Source organism: Lytechinus pictus, unplaced genomic scaffold (assembly GCF_037042905.1).
Source record: "Lytechinus pictus isolate F3 Inbred unplaced genomic scaffold, Lp3.0 scaffold_27, whole genome shotgun sequence".
Classification (NCBI taxonomy): domain Eukaryota; kingdom Metazoa; phylum Echinodermata; class Echinoidea; order Temnopleuroida; family Toxopneustidae; genus Lytechinus; species Lytechinus pictus.
The window spans coordinates 737,639-762,500 of record NW_026974147.1 but is presented as its reverse complement, the minus strand read 5'-3'; the positions used below and the strand labels follow the sequence as shown (position 1 = coordinate 762,500).

The window sequence follows — 24,862 nt, the reverse complement described above, 5'->3', positions numbered from 1 at the left end:
CCAATGGTAGACAAATATCATCTGTGGCCATGGATAGAGAAGTAAGCCCTCAATAATGTGATTTAGACCATATACCGGGTATGTTCACTCAAGATAACATGTGACCAAAGCTTCATAGGACAGACTGATGTGTGCTCTGGATAACACCGCCAGCCCTAACCCAAAAACTTAAAATGACTCAACTCTGAATGGAGTCGAGGCTGGGAGTTAGAAGTTGCTAAGCCGCTGAAGAAAACTTTTTCAAATAGGATTTACACACATGACTGGGCTTAGACCAAGGCCAGCTATTCCTGGACTTTACTCTATCAGGCAGTGTTAAAAATATTATCTCCAGTGTATTAATCATTAAAACTCATTCTATCCCGAGTGATAAACAAAAAGCATCTGAATAATATCACATTCCCTATAATAATGAAACCATAGCCTGGGTAACATAACATCATACTATTCAACTGAAGGGGATGACAAAATAGTTCATCCCCCCTGAACAATATGTTCGCTGCTTAAATTTACAGTACACCAGTATCTGAAACGCATTCAACAGTTCTATCCAACACTTCTTTCTCTCTTTCGAGTTATGTGTGTGTATGTATGGATATGTATTTGAGCTAAATTTGTTCTTTTATTATGCCAATGACATTGCTCTGTACAGGTAAGCACGTGTCAAACTATGCACACTTAGATCCATGAATCAATGCATGTGGAAGCGAGCACACATTACGCCTCTTCCAAAGACAACAGTGACACCTGCTCACGTAGACAGTCTGCGACCAGTTGCACTGACAGACACCTTTGCAAAGGTAGCAGAGCACTTTGTTGCTAAGGATGTTCTTAATTCAATGATGCCAAGGATGGATCCTGCTCAGTTTGGTAACCTAAAGGGTGTTTCCACTAGTCACTGTTTGATTGACATTCTGCATATCCTCCACAGTCATGCTGATAAGGGTGGTTCAGCCTCTACAGTCCTCGTCACCGATTTTTCTAAAGCTTTCGATCGAGTGGATCATACAGTAGCGATCAACAAACTGCTAGACATGGGCGTGCAGGGCAGTCATGTGGCGTGGATCGAGAACTTTCTTTCAGAGCGCCATCAAAGGGTGAAATACAAAGGAGCCCTGTCGAATTGGTATACCACTTCAGCGGGCGTACCCCAGGGCACGAAATTAGGCCCGGTTGTGTTTCTGGCCGTGGTAAACGACGCTGCAGCCAATGAACTCAGTTTATCAAGGACTAATGACATATGTGTAGATCATTTCAAATACGTTGATGACCTCACATTTGTTGAGACCCGTCCTGTGAGAGCACCGTCAACACTCTTGTCTGCACTTACTGAACTACATGAATGGTCAACCGCAAATGGAATGCGTTTGAATTCACAAAAGTGTTCCACAATGGACATAAGTTTTTGTAGAAATGTACCAAACCCGACGGTGCTCTCACTACAGGCTGTGTCTCTGCATCGTAGCAATACTTTGAAATTACTTGGCGTCTATATCCAGTCGGATTTGAAATGGTCTACACATGTTGAATATATGGTCAAGCGCGCAAATAGTCATTTATATGTTCTTCGCACTTTGAAATATCATAGTCTGTCATTTCAGGACCTTATAGTTGTATACACTAGTTTCGTGAGACCAGTTGTTGAATATGCTGTACCAGTATGGTCAGGTGCTCTAACAAAACAACAAGTACAAGTCATCGAACGTATTCAGAAACGTGCCCTTAGATCATTCTTGGGGCAGCATATTCATCATATGAGCATGCTTTACTCCAGTCAAAACTGATGTCTCTTGAAGATAGACGGGTCAAACTCTGTCTTGCGTTTGCAAAGTCTATGCAAATCCCTACGTCTAAACTGTATCATCTTCTACCTCAAAATAGGACTTGTCAATATCAGACTAGAAGCTCGAACGGAATAGTAGAGATGCGATGTCGAACTTCACGATATAGAAATAGCCCCTACCCTCGTTGATTCGGCACCTTAACTCTAAAAGAATTGATTACAAGGAGGTTTTTTTTTTTTTTTTTGTATATATCTTCCCCTATCGTTACATGTATAATAATTAAAATAGGATGGCTGAGAACTCAAGAACTCATAATTCATTGGACTCTTTAAATGTAATATCATTAAAAGATTGTTGGTTTCTGTAAAATGCAGATTACATAATAGTTCTAATGTTGAGTTCTTTTTATGTTGGCGAACTCAAATTTCATTTGATTTTTCTTTGTTATTCAAAATATTTTTCTTTCATATGAGCAATTATTCACTGAAATCTAGCCATAAACTTAAAATTTTAATTGAAATCGCAAAATTGCCAAAATATGTATTATTGCAGTATGTATAAAACAAATGTGACCTAATTGCATCTCCGCCCTTTTCTCCCTATTTCCCTTCCACCATCAATTTCTTCTCCTCTCTCTCTCTCTGCCTCTCTTCTCTCTTCCACTATTTCTATTCCTATCTGCATTTCCTGTATCCACTCATCTCAGTTCGGATAAGTTTATTCTTATCTAATAAATGTGAACATTATATGAATGTAATTTTTATAATTCTAAGTTATCACATCTTGCCATTTGTCACACAAATCATTAAGACATTGTTCAGTATAACCGGGTGTGATCCTCCCTCTTCCTTCCCTTTTCTTGCTTTTCTCTTTTTCTTCTACATCTCACATTCCATTTATCAGCTCTATCTGTCTCTCTTTACAAACACACCCACTTAAACCCATATTCTTGTATTATTTTTTACAATCTAATATCAGGTTTAAATTGACATATTTCTTACAAACGAGAAAATCTAAAATGATCATTGTAACACATCTGGTATATTTACATGTACTTTGCATATTTTCCTATTTGATCAGTGAGCATCGATTTAAATTTATTTATTATATACTTTGTTACATATATGTCTATATTGAAATTTGTCCGTAGTACTATAAGTTATTTTTACCTTGTAATTGATGATTTTGTTTGAAATGTAAACTTTTGCAATTCGGCTTTTGCCGCAAAGAAAGTATTTTTAATACACCATTTTGAATTGAATTGAATTGAATGTTACAAAAGAAAGAAAACAGCTGATTTTACATGGAAAAATAGTCATTATGTATTGCCTACTTACTAATTAATATCAGAGGGGAAAGAATTGTGGGACATTTAAATGTCTTTTCTATTTCATCAAATAACAAAATCTACCCACTCTCAATGTTTGTGTTTTTTTTTTTCTGGTATAAGCATTATGTTTCAATGATTCCTTCCTGCATTATTTATTTTGAGTGAAAGACGTACCTCGATAGTAAGCTTCTTCCTACGTAACTTGAATGCCAGATCCAGAGAATCAGGAAGGTAACTAGATAGTGAATTGAGTCTTGGAAGTCTACGGATATGAAATAAACCTGCAAAACAACATCAATAATTTCCTAAGCACAAAATATACAATGTTCTTATATAATAGGGAGAAGGGGGCACTTATTCAGATATATAATGTTTAATGCAAAATATCTCAGAAAGCCATAAAAAAAACACCTTATGACCTCCATGAATGACTGTTTCTAAGCATTGCTTGTAATCCGGTAAATATAACTTCTAAGAATGACTGAAACTATTCCAAGCTGCATTTGATCCTAAATCATAAACTGCCATTTTCCTAAATGATTTTCAATTGTGCATGACAAAACAGTGCATCCCCCCAAAAAAACCTGAAGAATTATTCATGTTTCGTTATAAATAAACCAGTTACATACTTCTTCTTCGGTGCATGTCAAAATTCTAAGGTATCTATTGATCCCAGCTTGATGGATTCCAGTCTTTGCAAGTACAAGATAAGAAGGAGAAGTCTGTCCTGCAATAGTTTTGTTTTAGCTGTTGAATATACATGTAGCTATTGGTAAATGACACATTGTAAAGGCTAAATCACAGGTTCTTAATTAGGCCTGGGAGCAAACATCGATTGATCGAATGGTTCGAATGGCTTGCCGCCGATCGCTAATCGATTAGCAAAATTTGCACTGTTTGAATGTTCGGCAGATCTCGATTAGACACTTGGGAATACTCGAATTACTCGAATACTCAAGTAATAGTAACAAAATGACAAGATAACAATGATAACAATTTTCTTAAATACTTGATACAGGTTTGAAAATGATGCTACCGATGTCAAAAATGAAGAATGATTGTATCACAGTTAAACACCAACCTTAAAGAGGTCCCACCCGGCCTTGCCCTTGATACACAATGTATCCATAGGTGTATATAACACTATGGTTGCATGTCTGTGTGCGCTTAAAACAGAAAGTACACACACAAATAGCCGACTTGAGCCGATATGTGATTGGACATTCGATGGCCAATGAAACTTAGTTTGGGAGACAAAGAAGAAGCCACTTGCGTTCCCATTATTGAAAGGTAATGGGAAAGGTTGTGACTTCAGAAACAAATTGACTCCTCCTCCCTATCTCTGTGTGTGGGTGTGTGTGTGTGAGAGAGAGAGAGAGACACAGAGAGAAAGATAGCGGTGGCATCAAGAATTCTTTTCATGTTTCAAAACAATGCAATCTCCAATAGCCCCAGCCCCTCCCCCCACTCACAAAATCAAAATAACATTCCAACATGCGCCATCACCTAATTCCAGTTGACTAGTTTCCCAAAATAGACCCAGTTATAGGTTCAAATTATAAAAAATTGTAATTTGAGAGGTACTAAATGAAAAATATTTTGCAAAATATTTTTAACATCAAGGACAGTGCCACATGTGGAGGTTGGGGCATGGTATGGGCAATGGATGAAATTTTTCAATAAGTAAAAGGCACCACATGCGTGTCTGTCTCAAAGAATACTTCATGAACGAGTTGTTTACAGAGACATAAATTGGACCCAAGACTGTAGGCTGATTCATTCATATGCAGGGGGGATGCATAATACAAGCATGCACTGATTTAGGAGAGATTTTTACATTGGAACAATGAAGTGAAAGTTTTAATCTCATTTCATATAGTTTCTTTTGAAATAGAAATCAAAGAGAGGGTAGGGGGGATAAAAGGTTTACTTTCAATTATGAGTAACAGACAATACTCTGGGAGGTCTTCATAAGCAGGTCAACTATTGGCTAGAAGACGTGATTCCCAACAAACAATAAAATGATTTGATTGTTTTTTTCAGGAAATAATCAAATGGTAAAATTGACAATCGTCCGAGGCCTATTCTTAATTTTCAGAAAAATCTTTTGCTGTCTATGTTTTATTGGACAGCAGGTTGCCTGTGAAAACAACTTTTTTTTTCCAGAAATTATGAAAATGAAACCCTTCCTTTAAACTTACCATGGTATTCTTTATAAACTGGATTAGTCTCTTTATCAGACCCTGCAAATGATTCAAGTCTGATAACAGTATCACAGAGTCTCTCTATTTTTCTAACTTTACTTTCATCCTGCAACCGAACAAAAAAAAAGGATTTAAGCATTTATTATCTTTCAGAAGTAAATTCATTTCCCACTGGTTATGAGAAAACATACAACATATACAAACTCAGTAAATCAAACAATATGAATATATACATGGCACAGACATGGCAGAAAAAAACCCTAACCCTATTAGACTGGGCTATTCAACACCTAAGAAAACACAGAGGGGGGGGGGGACTGATTCAGCTGCCCCCCCTTATGATCTCGGCCATTGATTGCGACACACACTTTACTCATAGAATAATCTACAAATCTTCATGATCAAATTCTGCGAAAAAACTCGATGCTACTTGTAATTGATTATGCTAATTTATGAGTAAAATTAAAAGTTTGCTCTAATTTACTAAATAATGCCCCTACAATGCTAATTTTGGGTTCACAGACTCTTTAGAGGAATCTGATCAAATGTACTTTAAACAAATTTCAACATCTCATTGAAATAAATGTGATGTTGATAATTCTTAATGTATTTTATTGTTTTCTAAATTTCTTATGTATTTTCTTTGTTTTTTTATTTTTTGTTTTGTATTGTTTTTTCAATGGAAATTGTGAGGGACTTTATTTTGACCATAACAAAGAAAGAATTTATTTATTTTAATCAGCAAATGGAAAAAAAAGATACATTTATGAATTTTAGCTAAAAACACTATTTGCATTGGATTTGTAGACAAATTCACGTTTTTGAGATTTTTGGGGTCTGAATGCACTTAAGAATGTTGTGTAATTTTGGAACCATGCACCTTGGAGTAGCAATTGTGGTCTCAAAAGTTGCAAGATATTTCAAAGTAATATGTCGGTGAGCGATGCTGTTAATACATTTTGCGTGGCGGATTTATCGTGAAAAGTGTTGAGGGGGGCTGAATCAGCCCCCCCCCCCCGGTCTTAAGGGTTAGATGCAACTCAAAAATCTGGCACAAGTCTGTAATTTGCATGTTTCATTGGTTGAAAATCAAATTGCATTTGATTGTTTAAAGTTGTGTTTGATTTTAACTCTTCCTGCAACAAGCCACTGACCACAAAGGGGTTGTTTGAGTAAACAGTATACTGCATGGTCAACAATTATATTCAATGTAAAATAAAGGTCTGTTTTACAGTTATGAAATTAATTAAATGAATTATACATGTGAATATATACTTAACAGTATATGAGGCAGCAATGAGCATGCACCATGGCCTACATAAGAAATTGATTGATAAAGTTCAAATTAGAGAATCAATCATATCACTGTCATTTTAACATCACAAAGACAAAACAAAATATAGGCAAACAGGAATCACATTCACTTGCACAATATCTCTACTTTGATATCATTCTTGGTCTAAGGAAATTTGTATAAGTGCTAAAAAGCGTGTAGAAATGGTTAGTATGTGGTGATTTTACACCATATAACCAACTGCAAAATGGATAGGGGATCATATCTGACCACAAAGAAAGCTACCTAATAAAATCATGACTAAATTTACCTGATATAAGTGTGTAGGTATAGTGAGTACACATACAGCCAATGAGACTCTTAATATCCCTCGGAGTGCATGGAGAAACCTACACAAGGACACAGTAGATTGCTGAATAGAGTTGACTTCCCAAAGGGGCGAAGCTAATGAGTGAATCCCTAGTCTAAGAATGTTGCGATTCGTCACACCCTATGAGAAGAAATGCAAAGATGAAGATCATTTGGTCTAGACCCATTTGGTCTACGTTCACATTGGTCCCAATCCATTTGGTCTACGTTCACATTGGTCCCAATCCACTTGGTCTAATTCTAGTTAATCTATGCTCATTTTGTCTCTATCCACTTGGACTTACGTCGTTTCTGTTTCTGTTTATGGTAACTCCCGTAGGAACTCGGCAGGACAGCATTTTTGCTGGTAAACGCCAAGCTGGTATATAACCAATTACCTAGGAAACATTGTACGTCTAGGTTAATCAGTCATAGTGGCTGACCTTATAGACGACAGATATTACTCTCGGGCCTTTTTATCAAAGTAGAGACAATGGCAGAGTAGGGATTCAAACTCACAACCAATGCTCTAACCACTGGACCACACGACCCGTTGACCACACGACTCGTTTGGCATATTTACCACTTCATCTTATTTCTAGTTATACCCTTTTACCAAACATTCACCTGGCCTAACATTGCTTACAGTTTATGAATCAATATTTAATTTCACAATATTTAAAATAATATTTAGTAAGCAAGATGAAAATTAGACCAACTGCACATTAGATTAAATGACAATGGGTGATATTAATAATAATAATAATTAACATTTATATAGCGCTTAATACAACAGTTTCTAAGGGCATTGGAAAGAAGAAAAAAAAAGAAGTAGCAAAATACGGTGAGAGAGAACAGGATATGGAATTAAGAAGACTGCTTAATGATGTAAGATTTGAGGAGTGTTTTGAAAGATTCAACAGTGGATGCATTACTGATGGAGATGGGGAGATTGTTCCAGAGTTTGGGGGCAAGAGCAGAAAAAGCACGATCGCCATAACGGGTAAAAGTGCGGGGTCCTAGAGATAGTCGAAGGTGAGCAGTAGAAGAAGATCGGAGACATTGAGTTGCAGAAGATGAGGGACAGAGAGAGATAAGATTTTGAAGGTAGGATGGGGCGAGACCATGGATGATTTTATAGACACGGAGAAGGAGCTTGAAAATAATTATATTATGAACCTGAAGCCAATGGAGGGAGTAGAGAACGACAACCTTATGGCTTCGTCTGGCAAGGTAGGATTCCAACCAAAGAAGAACAGTTCCGCTGAAGCCGTAATCATGTTCCAAACGTTGAAGAAGAACACCATGGTCCAGCGTGTCAAACGCAGCTGAGTAATCCAAAAGGATGAGAACAGTCTCTTGTCCTTTATCCACAGCAAGCAGAAGATCATTCTGAACCTTTATCAGGGCCGTTTCAGTAAAATGAAAATGGCGATAAGCTGACTGATTTGGTGGAAACAGCCCCTTTTCATCAAGGTGAGTTCTGAGCTGAGCAGCAACAATTCTTTCAAGAACTTTACTAAGAAATGGCAAATTAGCAATAGGTCTGTTGTTCTTGAAATCCTTAGTTTCCAGGCTGGGTTTTTTCAAAAGTGGCAAAACACAGGCTGTTTTAAAAGACTCAGGAACAACACCAGATGATAAGGAAAGGTTCATGATGAGAGTTATAACAGGCAGGAGTTCGTCGAGGCATGCCTTCACTAGCCAAGTTGGGAGGGGATCCAAGCTACAAGATTTCGAAGGAAGTGACTTGATGACACGCTTAACCTGCATTTCAGAAACAAGGTCAAATTCTGAGAGGTTGGAGTCATGTGAAATCCCAGTCTGAGAAGGCAGTAATAGATCATCAGAAAAGGGGACGTTGAATGAAGAAATGATAGACGCGACCTTATTCTCGAAGAACTCCCCAAATCTGTTGGCAAGGTCCTCATCAGAGTCATGATCAGGAAATGTGGTGGACTGCAGAGGTGAAGACAATTTCTTCACGATCTGGAACAGCTGCTTTGAATCTGATCCTGCGATCTCACCTTTGAAGTAACTTGACTTAGCCTCAAAGAGTTTACTGTAGTAAGAGTCACATTCCTTCTTGTAAAGCTGTTTATGAATACAAAGTCCAGATTTCAGCATCAGTCGCTCAGCACGACGTCTGCACCCCTTCGCTTCCTTGATTTCTTCACTATACCATGGAGCTTTGGGATTGATTGTGATGACCTTGCTTTCAACAGAGCATGCTTATTGAGGAGATCCAACAATTTCATATTACACATGTTTACAGATGCTGTAGGACAAGACGATAACAAAGACATGACTAATGAATTCAAAATGTCTTGTCTGAAGGAGCAGATATCTACATGTATACTCTGTAACTTCCTGTACGTGATCCGCTTCCTTGGATTCCCAGAACTTTCAGTCTTAATTCTTGCAATGACAGCAGAATGATCAGAAGGCAGGTTGGACAGAAGATGGATACCAGAGACTATGTCATCAACTCTCCTTGAAATGATTAAGTCTATGGTATGTCCAGCACGGCGAGTTGGCTCCTGAACATGCTGCTGAAATCCAATTGAGTCCAGAGAACCGAGGAAGGTTCTTACGTAGCTTGCACTAGTGTTATCAACATGAATGTTGAAGTCCCCAACTATAAGGGGACAATTATCATCGATAGCTGCAGACTCCAAGAGAGTGAAGAATTAAGATGTGAACATTCCGCAAGTCAGTTTGTTCGAAGAAGAAGGTGGCGGTCGATAAACTGCATACAGATGCAGAACTGACGACGGTGAGAAACGGATGCTAAAGTCCAGGAGCTCGGAAGATGAAAACTTGTGTATTTCCTTTACGGATGTGGTGGCAGATGATCGATGGATGACACGTATGCCTCCTCCTCGAGAGGTCTTTCGAGGACAATGTAGGATTTCATAATTGGGAAGCGTTGACTTTAAGTCAACTATAACAATGTCATCCCTGCAATCTCCTGTGAGCCATGACTCTGTAACAACTAGTACGTCAAGGTTGTTATCCAGGATTAGATCACATGTGCACACTGTTTTATTGCTCAAAGAACGTGCATTCCAAAGGCCAATGAGAGTCTGATTTCCTTTCTTCAGACCTTTATTACATACAAGACTAAAGTCTGCCTCACCAGATGAAATGCAGGTCAATGGAGTATTTTTAGTAGGAGATTTATCATCAGGGAAAGTGGATAAAGATGAACGCAAGATCTTATTCCTCCTTTTAATCCATGCTCTCTTACTACGTTTTGTTCTCTTCTTGTACGAGATTCCAAGGGTAGCAAGCTTCTTCCACAGTACAGGAGATAGACGCTGGTGGCAAATATCATGATGGGCGACATCATACAACTGTTCCCTGGTATAGGTAATAGTCTCTGGCACTGTATCACAGCTGCCGCAACCAACATCAGGCCCAGGGTTAGGACTAATATCGCCATCCTTCAAAAGGGATATTTGGTAAGCATCTGAATTCAGGTAATAGTTAATTCGTCTACCGTAGAATCTCCTAACACATGCAGAAGTGGACAAGAACGGTTGTGGTATACAGTACATGTAGGCTTAAGTACATGTTTGATAAAATGCTGACCATTATCATGTCCAAGGCACAGTCCAAGAAGAAACACAATAGTAAAACACTTGACTGCATCCATTGTTGTGGACAGTCCTGCTTGTCTGTTACAATAGGGCATTGCAGTCAGTCCGCAAGCCCCTGTGTTAATGAGCAAATGAGCAAGATTTATCCAAGTCCTCTCGTGGCTGAATTCATGTCCCTGCAAAATCTCGTGAATTGTGAGACTTTCTTTCTCAAAGAATTTAACCACTTTCTCCTTGAGTAATATTGATTATTTTTGTACCATGGGCAAGAGTAAATGTTACCCTTTTATATTGGTCATTTCTTTTTAATGAAATATTTTGATAAATAAGTGAATTTTTTACCTGAAAAGATGCATCAAACAGAAATTTCTTCCTCTGTTTTCACTTGCAAATTGTGCAACATTTTGTGTTTTAGGCACCAACATTATTTATATCATCAGAAAGCTCAAACTCTATACTTTCTTACAATGTCACTCTTGATATGTGGCATCTTTTAGATGGGTCAGCAGCCAGTTATTTCCATCAAGATGCAAGACGAGATTTCTGAAATTTCTGAGTAACATAAAATCCAGAGTTCTGATTGGCTGAATACTGTTTTCAAAACAAACAGGCGCGGGTAATTTGAAGAGATTACCACATGGTGAGTGTGACCTTGCAGAGGCCCAGTGTGGGGAACATTGGAATTTGCGTGGGTGTGCGGTCTATGACCAATCAGAGCGCAGTATTCTTGTTTTTGAGCTGCAAAATGTACTTGGCCTATGAAAAGCTGGCTGCTGACCCATCTAAAATACATCTTCTTATAAAAATTATATCATATTAAAGCTTAGATATTCAGCTTTATCATGATCTAAAAATCATTTGTGCCTAAACAGAAATTAAGTGTGAAAACAACAACTTTTGTTGCATGAAAAAAATATTTTGTTTCATGTTTTAGATCAAAAGTTTTTCCTATATTACAACATTCTTTTAAAAATCCAAACACATGACCTAAAAGAATGATTCTTCTTCTTTACAAAGATACCAAAAACATGAAATTTGGTCAATATTTAGAGCAGCAATGGCCGAATAAAAAGAGGGATTTTGGTTCGCACCAAGCTCATTAACTATGCAAAAACCCTCTTGTCATGAATATCACTTGGATAAAAGAAGCTACTTTTTCAGGGCTTGCGGACTGACTGATTGGTAAAGGTGATAATCAGGCTTGAGTGAGTATCAATACTACTGAGTACACTGTGCAAGATAAAAAACATGGCTACATTACAGCAGTGTGAAGTTGCAAGTAAGAAAAAGTACAAGTCCAGATCTTTAAAACCTGTGACTCAGATTCAACAAAACTTGTCCAGAACAATCTATAAATGAATCCAAATCCACTGTTGATAATTTGGTTCCAGATAACATCAAAGGTCACCCAAATTAAGCAAAGAAATAGAGAGCAGATAGAGGAGCTGCCAACAGGTTGAGTGCTCCTATATATTCTGATAATTAACCCTAAATAGACTGGGCAATTTCAACACATAAGAAGACTCTGACTGGTGAGGGGGGCTGATTCAGCCCACCTCCCCTTATGATCTTGGCCATCTCTCAGCCATTTCTTATGTATTTCCATGTTTTTGGACTTTTTGTTTTTCATTCTTTTTTTTTCAATGCAAATTGTTGGATTTTATTGTGACCATAAATAAAGATGAAATTCATTAATTTTAATCAGTAAAAGGAAAAATAATGATCCATTTATGAATTTTGGCTAAAAATACTACTTACGTTTTTGAGCAATTTTGGGTCTGCATGCACTTACAAAATTTGTGCAATTTCAGAACCGAGTACGGGTGGTCGCAATTTCGGTCTCAAAAGTTGCACGAGACTTGAAAGTAAAAAGTCAGCGAGCGACACGGCCAAAAATAGCAAAAAATGTTGAGGGGGCAGGCTGAATCAGCCCCCCCCCCCCCGTCTTATTAGGATTAAATTAGATATGAGGATTTCCAATAGCGTAAACAAATAGTACTGATTGTGTGTAATATGTACCTTGAAAGCCAAAATAATATAGAAGTACAGATTCATTGATGTGAATTTATTATTCTATTGAACTACCCAAAAGTAAATGGATTCGAACTTGAAAATTGATATTCTTTTATACATCTATCAGAATGAAACATTGGCTTTAAAGTGATTTGTTTTGAATTACCTGTGATTTAGCAGCATCTGCGGTAAGGCTGTATCCACCTTCACTAATCTCACTCTCAACTTTACTGAATAATCTCTGATAGGCTTGATTAATACTAAAGTAAAAACAAAATATCAGCAAAGTAATATTACCCTGGAATTTAGTTGGTTTTAACAACAGTATAAGAATGATAGAAACATTAGTGAAAGTCTAGCAAAAAAAAATCAAAGAAACACTTAGTTGTTATGTGAACAGCCCCTCAAGGCTGTAATGCCCTTAATGAACTTACTCCAGAGGGCATTTTTAAAAACATATATTTACACATTATTTCTGCATATAATTAAGTACCTATAAAAGTTCAGGAACTTGTGTGTTCAACAGTACCAAATCAGCACTCATCAAAATCTTGAATGTTGACATTTGTAGAAGGAATTAGTTTGCTTGGTTTATGTCTTGGAATGATGCTAAATACCTGTTATCATGAAGAGAAATCTTTTCAGATGGAAGATAGAAGCAATTTGTTTTGACAGTGGTCAGTCTCGATTCACCCATTACACGATTGAGATCATAGCTGTGACCAAACTGCTGACCTGTTTCTGATACCTGATAAAGAGAGGACACAAAGGTGTTCTTAGTGAATGGGCAATCAAATATTTTTTTTTCTGTTTATATTCTATATTGTTGATTTGGATCCACTTCATCTATTGGAAGTAGATTGTCCAATTTCTTGGATTGTAAAAATAGACAACCATAACATGTGATACATGGCTAACTAAACTGATGGTCTAATTCTCAGATTATCTAAAACCACCATGGCTAAACCAACTTGGTCTACTATCACTTTGGTCTAATTACTGTTAATTCCAACCACCACTTGGTCTAATAATCACTTGGTCTAATAATCACTTGGACTAATAATCACTTGGTATTACAGTCAAGCAGTCAATTGCCCAGATGATGTAATGTCAACTTCATATACCTACAGAGCTTAGATTACATGTATGATAACCCTGCCATGGTTCACAAAATGGTGTTTGATCATTTCAAAAGTTTTATGCCAAAATTGGGCTATGCTATGAGGCAGTAATCTGTAAGCATATGCGTGTAAAATCAATGTACATTCTCAGTACGTTTACCTTTTTAAATATCCCAACATTATATTCATGTGGCTACATTAAATAAATTTACACAAATTATTGAAACTAGATGCATTAAATAAAAGCATCCTGGGATAGTGAGGAGCTGCTGGAAGAAAGACTAAGGTCATGTTTCACAAAATTAAGGGTTGATTGTAAGCTGGAATTCAAAGATTGATTGAATATATTTTTCTTCATGAAATTATTTTTTTAATTGTCCTGTGATCATTGTGTTAAAAGGCCCAGATATTGAAATGAAGAGAAAAATATCTTGATAAATAAATGAAAAGGGAAGGTGAGAGACAGACAAAAGGAGAGGTACATATAATATATATTATTATTATTCAAAGCTCTTCCTGTGAAGGACATCGAGCACTCTATACAAGGATAGAATTCCCGAAGTATATATATATATATATATATTATATGTACCTTAAATATGTATATATAAATTTATATGTATATATATATATATATATATATACATATATGTATATATATACATAATACAGGGTGCTACATAACTTTTTTGAAGCACTTGCCCAGTCGGGCAAGTAAATTTTCAAATAGTTGGAAAATACTTGCCCGAATATAAATTTCACTTGCCAGAAAAAATCCTTCAAAACAAAGTTTTATTGCTTTAAAACAAGTTATAGGCTTACTGTTTTACATACCATACCATTGACGGCTTTAATATATTTTTCAACATGACTACTGATGTACATGTACCTTGTATTTCTTTTTTTTAAATGATTTTTATCTTGTACATAATGACAAAATATATGGTCAATATGCTCTTTAATCTATTTCCTAATCTCATATATTTTCCATATATTTTGGAGGGGACTAGGACACACGATAAAAAAAGGGGAATTCACTGAAAATAACCAGAGAAAAAAAAAGAAATTAAGAGAGGGGGAGAGAATGAAAGAAAAAAAATAAGAAAGACAGAAAGGAGGAAGAAATAAAGGAAGGAAGAAAGAAAAAAAAAGAAGAAAGAAAGAAAGAAAGAGAGAGAGAGAATGGCTGCAGGGCAGAGAAAGAAAGAAAGAAAGAAAGGAAGGAAGAACGAAGGGAAAGAAGGAAGGAAAGAAAAAAGAAAGAAATAAAAAAAAACTGAGAGAAAAAACTGAGGGGAAATAAAGAAAGGAAAGAAGGAAAGAAAGAAACGAATAAAGAAAGAAAAAGGTAAAAGGAAAGAAAGGAAAAGGTAAAGGATGGATGGAAGGAAGAGAAAGAAAACAAGAGAAAGGAAAGAAAAAAGAAAGGAAGAAAGAAAAGAAAGATAGAATGAAAGACAGAAAGAAATGAAGGAAAGAGATGAAGGAAGGCAGAAAGAAAAAAAAAAAGAAAAAAAAAAGGATGGATGGAAAATAAAAGAAAGATAAAAAGAACGAAAGATAGAAATAAAGAAAATCAGAAAGAAAGAAGGAAAGCAAGAAGAAAGGAAGAAAGAAGGAAAGAAAAAGGAAAGGAAAAAAATATAGGAAAAAAAACTGAGGGGAAGAAAGAAAGGAATGAATAAAAAAAAGAAAAAGAAAGAAAAAAGGTAAAAGGAAAGAAAGGAAGAAAAAAGAAAAGGTAAAGGATGGATGGAAGGAAGGAAAAGTGAAAGAAAAAAACGAGAGAAAGGAACTTGAGAAAGAAAAGGTAAAAGGATAGATGGAAGGAAGGAAAAAAGAAAAGAAAGATATAACGAAAGACAGAAAGAAATGAAGGAAGGAATGAAGGAAAGAGATGAAGCAAGGCAGAAAGAAAATATAAGGAAAAAAGGATGGATGGAAAAAAAAGAAAGATCAAAAGACAGAAATAAAGAAAATCAGAAAGAAACTGAAAGAAAGAAAGAAAGAAAGGAGAAAGAAAGAACGAAAGACAAAAAAAGGAAGAAAGGAATGAAGGAAAAATAAAGAAAGGAAATTTAGAAAGAATGAAAGGGATGAAGAAAGTAAGGAAGAAAAAAAAGAAAGGAAGAAAAGGTAAAGAATGGATGGAAAAAAGAAAGACAGTAAGAAAGAAACAAAGTAAACAAAGGTTGGATGGAAGGAAGAAAGAAAAAAAGATAAAAAGAAAAGACAGAAAAAATGAACGAAAGAAGGAAGGAAATTTAAAGAAATAAAGAGAGATTCAAAAGAAGGAAAGATTGAAAAGAAAAGGAAAGATAGGCAGAAAGAAAGAAAACAGTAAGGAAGAAAGCTCAGACTATCCAGTCATAAATAAAGAAGAAAATTTATCAATTTCCTTGGCTAAAAAAAATAGTTACGAAAGAAACCACGTTTATCAACATACACACAAATGCATATGTGGGACTGTCAAACAATGTATTTCAGTGTGTGCGATACTAGACGATCATTCGAAACCCGATCTTTTTGAAGCATAACAGAATTGAAAATTTCTCCTTTTACTGCTTACAAATGATAGAGCTACTCCAATTTTTAGGAAATGTGGACATTACAAGAGTTTTCATTGGTAAGAAATGTGAAGTTTGACAGTTCTGTGGGAGATTTCTTCTTGAGCAAACTTCGTTCGTGCAGCACCGTAGAAACCATGGGCTGCGTGGACTAGGCGCTAGCTAGCTAGGTATGCTAGACTGCCATTGATTCTGTGTGTGTGTGTGTACGTGTCTGAGCTGTGTGTTTATTGCAGAAAATGGCGCCAATTTTGCAATTCGAATCATGACTTACAAACTTTTTTGAAAGAAATTAATGATATGGCTTTTTTTCTCTCTTTTTCTTTTCTATATTTTGATGGTGAAATATGGGGAATCTTTCTAAAATATAATTTCTATATGAGAATTTTGCTTGCCCGATTCGGGCAATTAGTTTTTGTCTTTGCTTCAAAACACTTGCCCGACTCTAACTTTTACTTGCCCCGGGCAATCGGGCAAGCGCTTATGTCGCACCCTGCATAATATATAAATAGATATAAATATATATATATATATTTATATGTATATATATATATATATATATATATATGAAGAACTCAGTTGCAAAATGGGTAAGGTCCATTTTTCATCAAATTGATTTTTTTGTTGTCTCAATGTATAGCTCTATAAGATGATACCACAGAAAAGTTGAAATTCCCATTAAAACGTGAACAAAAATGGCAAAGAAAAAAACTTTTTTTTTTCAAAGGGGTTAGGTCCATTTCAGTTTGGTTGCAAAAGGGGTTAGGTCCACAAATAATTTTTTTGAAAAGAACATTTTGAAAAATATGAAGACAGGTAGATTTCTTTTATACCAAATTTTATGTTCACATGGTATGGTATCATGAAAATTTAGTTTCGGATAAGAATATTGCAATATGGGAGAATAAAAAAATATGATTTTCTTGGGGTGGACCTAACCCCTTTTGCAACCAACCTCTTCTGAAGAGCTCATTTGTCAAAAGGGGTTAGGTCCATTTTTCATAAATTTTATTGTTTTCAGTCTAAATACCTATATATTTTTAGTCGCTCTGATGATACCAAAGAAAATTTGAAATTCATATTAACACGTGAATAAAAGTGGCAAAGAAAATCACTTTTTTATTCAATAGAGATTGGATTCATATCAGTTTGCTTGCAAAAGGGGTTAGGTCCACAATGATAAGTTTTTTTAAATATATGAAAAAACAATTGAAGACAGGTAGATTTATTTCACACCCAATTTTATGTTCACATGATAGGGTAGTACATCATGACAATTTAGTTTCTCATAAGAATATTGCAATAAGTCAGAATAAAAAACATTATTTTTCTTGGAATGGTCCAAAGTGGACCTAACCGCTTTTGCAACCAAACTCTTCATATAGAGAGAGGGGGGATATATACCTGATGTTGTGGAAGGTGTTGATATCTCCATGCTATTTTCATCTTCTCTTCATCCATTCTTTGAGTAGTCTTACTATCTTTGTCATCATCTACAGGATGAGGCAATGCCTGAAATAATAATAACAAGTTGAATGCTGTTTCGTATGCATTACACAATTCAATATAGCAGCAGTACTGACTTTGAAAGATAAAAAAAAATCACTTGATAATTTAAAGCCTCACCTGATTTTGCAATCACCCTCAAGTCATATCCAAGTATTCACATTTCAAAAAATTAATCTTGTTCAAAATTTCAATGTTGATATCACAACATGGTAAAAGATCACTGACCCTAAATGATGTTTGACCTTGATAATGTGACCTGTATCTCATTACCCCTATGTCCAAGTCTCATTGAATAGCTCTTTACACTTTCAAAGTTATGTGAACATTTCAAAAATTTAACATAGGTTAAGAAACATGATCAAAGTTCATTGACATTAATGAGCTCCGACCTTGATCATGTGACCTGAAACTTGTACAGGATGACAAGTGATTGTTGATTTACCTCCTTATGTCAAATTTTCATAAACTAGGCCCATATACTTCTAAAGTTATGATAATATTTAAAATCATAGCCTTGGTGAAGATTTCATGTTGAAGACACCCACCGTGTGCAAAGGGCATAGATCTATAGTCTCACTCTGCTATGCAGGCGAGGCAATGATAATAATATAATAATCACTATTTGTATGTGTTTTTCTCAACATCTTTATGTACTGATATTACTGAGCTACATGTACTTGACTAGACTTAGCATGAATCAATAGTGCAAGATAAAGATAAAAAAATAGGATTACATGATATAACACAATATACATCATCAAAATATATGGGAAATATCTAAGTGTGATGGATAAAGTAATGTTCCACCCACTTGTTCACTGTAACCACCCTGCCTGTGGGGAATCTACATGTAGATCTATGGTAAGCCAATGCAGTACACACTTCAAAAGATCATTAAAATATCAAAACATACTAATTTCCTTACAGTTGCAATTTATTTTTCATTAGTAACTTGGGGATCATTTTTGTATTTACCAGAACGCTCAAAAACTTGAATTTTGAGTATATTTTTGTACGCTCTCTATTGGTGGAAAGTAATATTGCAAGAAAATTGTCATTTTCAATCTCTATTTTTAATAAAGAAATAATAATTAAAAGAATCAAATTTACTTATTAAATGAGCCAAGTTATATGATGAATAGCTAAATAGAAACTGACAGTGTCAAAAAATCAAGCATTTGTCCCAAAGAAAAAGAAAATAAGCCAAACATTGCCAACCTTATTTTGCCACACAGGGAGTAGAACAAGGTTACATCATAACCTTAGTATACAGTAAGTGGTCCCACCCTCCTTAAGAAGTTGCTCATTAAAATTAGATTGTACATAAATATGGTAATGATTGCCCATGTATCTTGCTGATAATGTCTCATAGGAAAAACCTTATCTGTTACCTTTAGCAAATGTTTTGGCTGCTCTTCTGCACTTGCCACCATTAATCCATGTCCACACATTACTCCTTCAGCAAGAAAGTAGCGGAGCAGCAAATTGGCATAGCTTCCAAATGTATCCTCCTCTAAAATGAATAAATGATAGATGTGAGTCTGGCGAGTTAGAATCTCTTAGGTCCAGGAAATTCTCTTAGACTTGAATGTGTACATTCAACAATGGCAATGCCATGTAATAGATAGGAATACTTTTAAAAGCACTATACTTTACAATTTACAATATCTAAACAGTTTGTGCTGAATTTAATAGGCACATTTAATACTGTACATATGGTAAGGTGCCCCAAGTCTGCGCAGTCCACCTTGTCTGCGCGAATCGAATCAAAGAAGATACGCAACGACCACAAATTCACACCTGATAGACATTCATTGAGGAATCTGATTAAAAATGGTGGAAAAATAATGAATTTTGGGCATTTCATGTGGTGGAAAAATATGCAGCCTTTCTCATTGAAATCCCTGAATCTTGGGTAAAGTGAATGGGTGCGCAGACATGGGGCACCATTGTTTTGTTCAATCTGAAAATGACTGTCCGAGGGTTTTTCCAAGAAAATCATATATTTCTTTCAAATTTTCATGAGATTTTTGGCACACTTACTCATAAGAATATAAGGAACATCATCAACTGAAAACTTTTGTGGAATAAAAATAAAATCATGTTTAATCTTAAGTTAAAGTTTTAGTTGCGCAGACATGGGGCTCCCCTTCATACATACATACATACACAATGAATCTTAGACAATAAGCCTGTTCACGGTTGTAAACTGCGCACGAGCAGAAAAAGGTAATTGGAGACAACCATGAAGGTGGTTTTCAAATTCACTGACATAGGCATTTGTGATTTGATGATTATTCATGAATTCCTTTCAAAATATTTATCACATCCAAGCTAAAGAGAAATAAATAGAGCCTTCATAATCACTGGTATTTGACAGTAGCCTAAACAATAGTCAAATGTGCCAAAGGCAGACAATAAAACAGATTTCCAAACTTTATCCCTGATGTACTATTCTAGTCACCTGGTCAATACAATGCCTTTTGTTCTTAGAATTTGAATACTCTACCGGTAAAGCTTACGCAACATCTACATTTGAAAATGATAGTGCTTATCCTAATGAAAAATCACAAAGGTCATTGGAGAAAAGTTGATCATGAGCTAACCGTGAACTGGCTTATTGTTTGAGTAGTTGTAGAGAAAGTACAAACTGTTTCCATTAAATTATTTCTGTTTCTAAAATCCTTTTTTTTCTACTCCTAAAATGTACATATTTAGAGATCCTTATTCTTCTAAAATCATTTTTGTTTAGCTTAATAAGAAAATGATTGTTTCTGACCTATTAGAAGTACTGATCCAACCACTAAGCCTCCACCTAGAGAAAAAACAAAACAATGGATAATGCACAACAAAATCAGGTCACAGTTGAATTATGAGTAGACCGATAAATAGGTCTATTTCTGTCTGTGTCAGTGATATGCTCTGCTAAGACTTTGTCTGGCCCCGCGGTATGGTATCCCCTCTGTCATTAGACCGATGATGGTCATTGGGTTTTGTAATGGTAGAGGTTCGACCGACTTAACTACTTAAGTACTTAACTACAGCGTCTATGGAGAAAAGGGTGCACTACCAGACCCTCCTCGATAACTGCGTAATTCCTCCTTTTGATGGGCGAAAAGGGAAGCTAATATAAAGAAAAAATAATATTGAATAGAGTCAACTTACCTTTCCGAAATATATGCTGGAAAATACCCCCCGGGGAGGGGGGGCAGTCAAATGTATTGCTGTACACATACGTAACCAAATTATTTCCAAACACCCCCTAAACCAAGTTTTTCTCTGTGTGCAAAATAACCCCTAACAAATTTTTTGCGGGCTTCATTTATGAAGCCAGCACTTTGTTTACAAACAATAAAAACTATGCTAATTTTAATTTGAACTAATTATCTTTCACTAATTTGTGATAAATATTCTAACGATCCTTAAGCAAGAAAAAAGTTGTTTTCCGAATCCCACTTGATTTCTTGTAGAAAGGCTCCTAAAGCTACCCACTCGATTTATCATGCAAAAAATAGTATTTCCTGTACCTCAATTATGTTCATATTACTATAGGAAAATATGAAAGTAAAAAGAACATAAGTTCAAAATTCCAAAGATTTGCTGGTTTTCTCTACAACTGGTGACTTATTGCAGCCTCTGTAGAAAAAAAAAATGGATAGGAATCGTTCGTCACTTTGCAGTCACAGTTCCACACACAAGAATGCGCATTTTGCCACTGAATTGGCATGCGCGATGAGTGGTGCGTAACTTTAGGACCCGCGTTGCTTTAAGACCCCTTAATACCATACACATTTTGGCCCCCCGAACAAGTTGTCACAACCCCTAAACAAGTTTTTTCTGAGGCCCGAACACTTATCAGAAATGAGGAGGAAAAAGCCCTGGGGAAAAAGCTTGGGGAAAAAAACATATCCTAAACACATTTGGCTAGTCTTAAAAAGAATACCCTAAATAAGTTTGACCCTGCGATTGACCATTGACCAGTCTTTCAAAAACTACCCTTTTTTTAAATATGTGTTTTTGATAACTTTAACGAGTGCACGGGTGGCCCGCATCCAAAACTGAAAAAAAAAACACCCCTTTAAACGCGTTTTGTTGGTCACGCATGTGTACAGTAATATATATGACTGGACCCCCCCCCCCCCCCCCCCCCGGAAAATACCAAAGTTTTATGAAAAAACATTCAGGATCAGCCAGGTTCTTCTTGTATGGAGGGGATACCGCGGAGCCAGACAAAATCTCAGCAGAGCATATCCCTGACAGAAATAGACAGGTCTATTTATCAGTCTACATAATGAGATACAATCAAATCTACATGTACATGTACAGTGCACCCCACAAAAAACAAAACCAAGATTTATCGATGACTTGTAGCTTTTTTTGATAGAGTCTTCTCTCTCATCATGCATGAGTGAGTACAAACAATTTAAATAAAGAATACCAAAGAGTCACATGGCGGGGGGGATTGGTATCTGAATTTCAAAAAGATAACGTGTCTCATTTCAGGGCTAGGTCAAATTCAAAGGAAAACATTGTTATTCTGATTAATCATATATATACAATAATGTTTCCAAACATGTCTCTATACATACTCACACTAGTGCGAGATTAGTATTAGTATAATAACCCTGCACGAAAAACCATGTTTGGCAGTGGATTTCTAAATAGTGGGTCGCGCGTGCTGCGACACCACTTCTGGCATCCACAACACGCGACTTCTATGGCTAGATTTTTCTGTGCGCGGCGGCATGCAATGATCCCTTGAGTGGTATGGAGGTCTAGGTCTAGGTCTTTTTTTTTCTTTTTTGAATCATTATTGCTTCAACAAAATAAAAATTATATGACAATATCAATCGTGTACAACAAGATACATCAAGATACATACAAAATAATCAGCAAAATGAAGATAGATAATTCGTAAAAAACATAGATAACTTTAAAAAAAAGCAAATCTCAATTTAGTTAAAAGTTTGTAAATTGGAAAAGGTCTCCATTTCTTATGATGTATGTAACATAACATCTATTTGCCCTTTTTAAATGCGATAAATATTTTCATTTATTTCAACAAACTTCAACTCATTTTAAAATGAAGTTAACAAAAGTTTTCCGTCTTGACATTTTGTTCTGAAAATGAAATATTTTGCAAATAGAACTATTGTATTTGAAAGATGTTGTTGCTTGCTTGCAAAACCAAAACATAGATTAATATTTGTAAAATTTAACCAATTATTTAAATCTGTCTAAAATCTAGATACAATAAGGCATAAACAAAATAAATGCATCAAAGTTTGGATTCAGTCTTACAAAAGTTACACAATGGAGAATTCTTTACACCTATCTTAAATAAATATTCATTTGTTGAAATACAACGATGGATAAACTTGTATTGAAACATTCTCATTTTTTAATATAAAGTTACCCAATAAATAGTCAGAAATCTATTTTGCCATTGAAACAAAATACTGAGATCTATATTTAAATCATCTGACCATTTTTCATAATGATTAGTTTCTGACAAATCAATAAAAACAATGTTTTTTTTATAAATATTGAATAGCAGGATTTAGTCACCTCTTTTATAACACATGAATCTCTTTAAACTATTTACATCATCAGATTCATTATTTACATCACTTGCTCTGATTTTATGCAAGAAATCAATGAAATATATTCTAAATAACTTTCTAGGTAAATCAAAGGAGTAACTTTACAATCCAATGTCATAATCGATTATGAGAGCATGGATACACACTGTGCTCTGTAGTGTTAGAACGAGGCATCACACTTTAGTTCATGACATTGGATTAAGGTAAGCCAAATTAAAGTCGTTCTGAAGTTCATAAAATGTTTTAACACTCTACTGTTCTTCATCATATTTTTTACATATAGACATATAGTCTAACGTTAGTCAGATCCAAGATACCTGCTTTAAATTAGGAGTGGGCTATAAATGGGTGATTGTTTATATTTACTGTGGCAGCAGTTTTTTCGTGTTCCTTTTACCTTATCTCAAAATGAAATGACAATATTTTTTGTCTCGGGTCCGAGAAAAAGTGTGCCAGGCAAAAATCCAAAATGCCCAAACCCCCCAAAATCACATTTTTGGCCACAACTTCTTTATTTGGTTGTCTTTTTCTCTGCTTATGGTGTCTATGTTTTGGGGGGAAGGTAATTTGTTTTTCCTAAAATTAAGACTTTTAAATCATTATTTGTAGAGTTGTAAGGTGATTTTACTTAATTTACAAATTTTTAAAGCCCTTTTTTTCCAGCCCAAAAGTAGGTTTCGTCTTGTGGTTCTTTGATATTAGACGGTACCAGTCGAACCATAGCAAGCAGCAATATATATATATATATATATAAGCTATATATATATATATAGCTATATTGCTTTTATTCCTCTAAAATGGGATTTACGGATATGTGCGAAATATATCTTATCAAATAAAAGAACATGTCATAATCCATAGAGACTATACGGCAGGGGTTCTCAAACTACGGCCCGCGGGCCGGATCCGGCCCGTGGAGCTTCTCAATCCGGCCCGCGAGACTCTGCTGGGTTTTTTTTTTAATCACTTTTAAGTCACAATATGAAACATAGCTCAATATGATTACATTGTGTATCCATGTAGACCTAACCGTAATAAAAGTAATGGCAGTCAAATTAATTTGACTTTTAAACTAAGTTTAGTGGAGTCTTTTCGGTCTGTTCGATCTACTTTCTTATTAGATGACCAGCACTGTTCTCACAATCATATGGCCATTTTTACGTTTTACTTTTAAGTCACAATATGAAACATAGCTCAATATGATTACATTGTGTATCCATGTAGACCTAACCGTAATAAAAGTAATGGCAGTCAAATTAATTTGACTTTTAAACAAAGTTACATGCAGGTGCGAAAGTGCATTTTCCACAATGAACATTTTAAAGAACTAACTCATACCGAAGTACCTTGACAGGGGCCCTGGAACGGTTTTCAAAGTGGGGGGGGGGGGCTGGCCATGCAAAAAATCACAATCATATGGCCATTTTTACGTTTTTGTACATGGTTTTGGAACCCCCCCCCCCCCAGCTTCCGCGGCTCCATTACAC

At 35.6% G+C, this 24,862-nt stretch overlaps 1 protein-coding gene across 3 annotated transcripts in view; it reads right to left on the bottom strand.

The window, feature by feature from the left end:
- LOC129268470 (elongator complex protein 4-like) overlaps positions 1 to 24,862 on the bottom strand; it is a 31,119-nt gene that overhangs the window by 1,548 nt on the left and 4,709 nt on the right. Inside the window, exons 2-9 of one of the 3 annotated variants that reach the window (XM_064115344.1) lie at positions 20,552 to 20,587; positions 19,164 to 19,285; positions 17,668 to 17,775; positions 13,193 to 13,323; positions 12,742 to 12,835; positions 6,923 to 7,102; positions 5,316 to 5,424; positions 3,289 to 3,395 (exon numbers count right to left, since the gene is read on the bottom strand). In XM_064115344.1, coding sequence (XP_063971414.1) covers positions 3,289 to 3,395; positions 5,316 to 5,424; positions 6,923 to 7,102; positions 12,742 to 12,835; positions 13,193 to 13,323; positions 17,668 to 17,775; positions 19,164 to 19,223 — 789 coding nt within the window. In that variant the 5' untranslated portion in view covers positions 19,224 to 19,285; positions 20,552 to 20,587. Of the gene's footprint in view, positions 1 to 3,288; positions 3,396 to 5,315; positions 5,425 to 6,922; positions 7,103 to 8,139; positions 11,631 to 12,741; positions 12,836 to 13,192; positions 13,324 to 17,667; positions 17,776 to 19,163; positions 19,286 to 20,551; positions 20,588 to 24,862 lie in introns of those variants that run through there. The other 2 variants (XM_064115342.1, XM_064115343.1) reach the window with 2 other exon arrangements.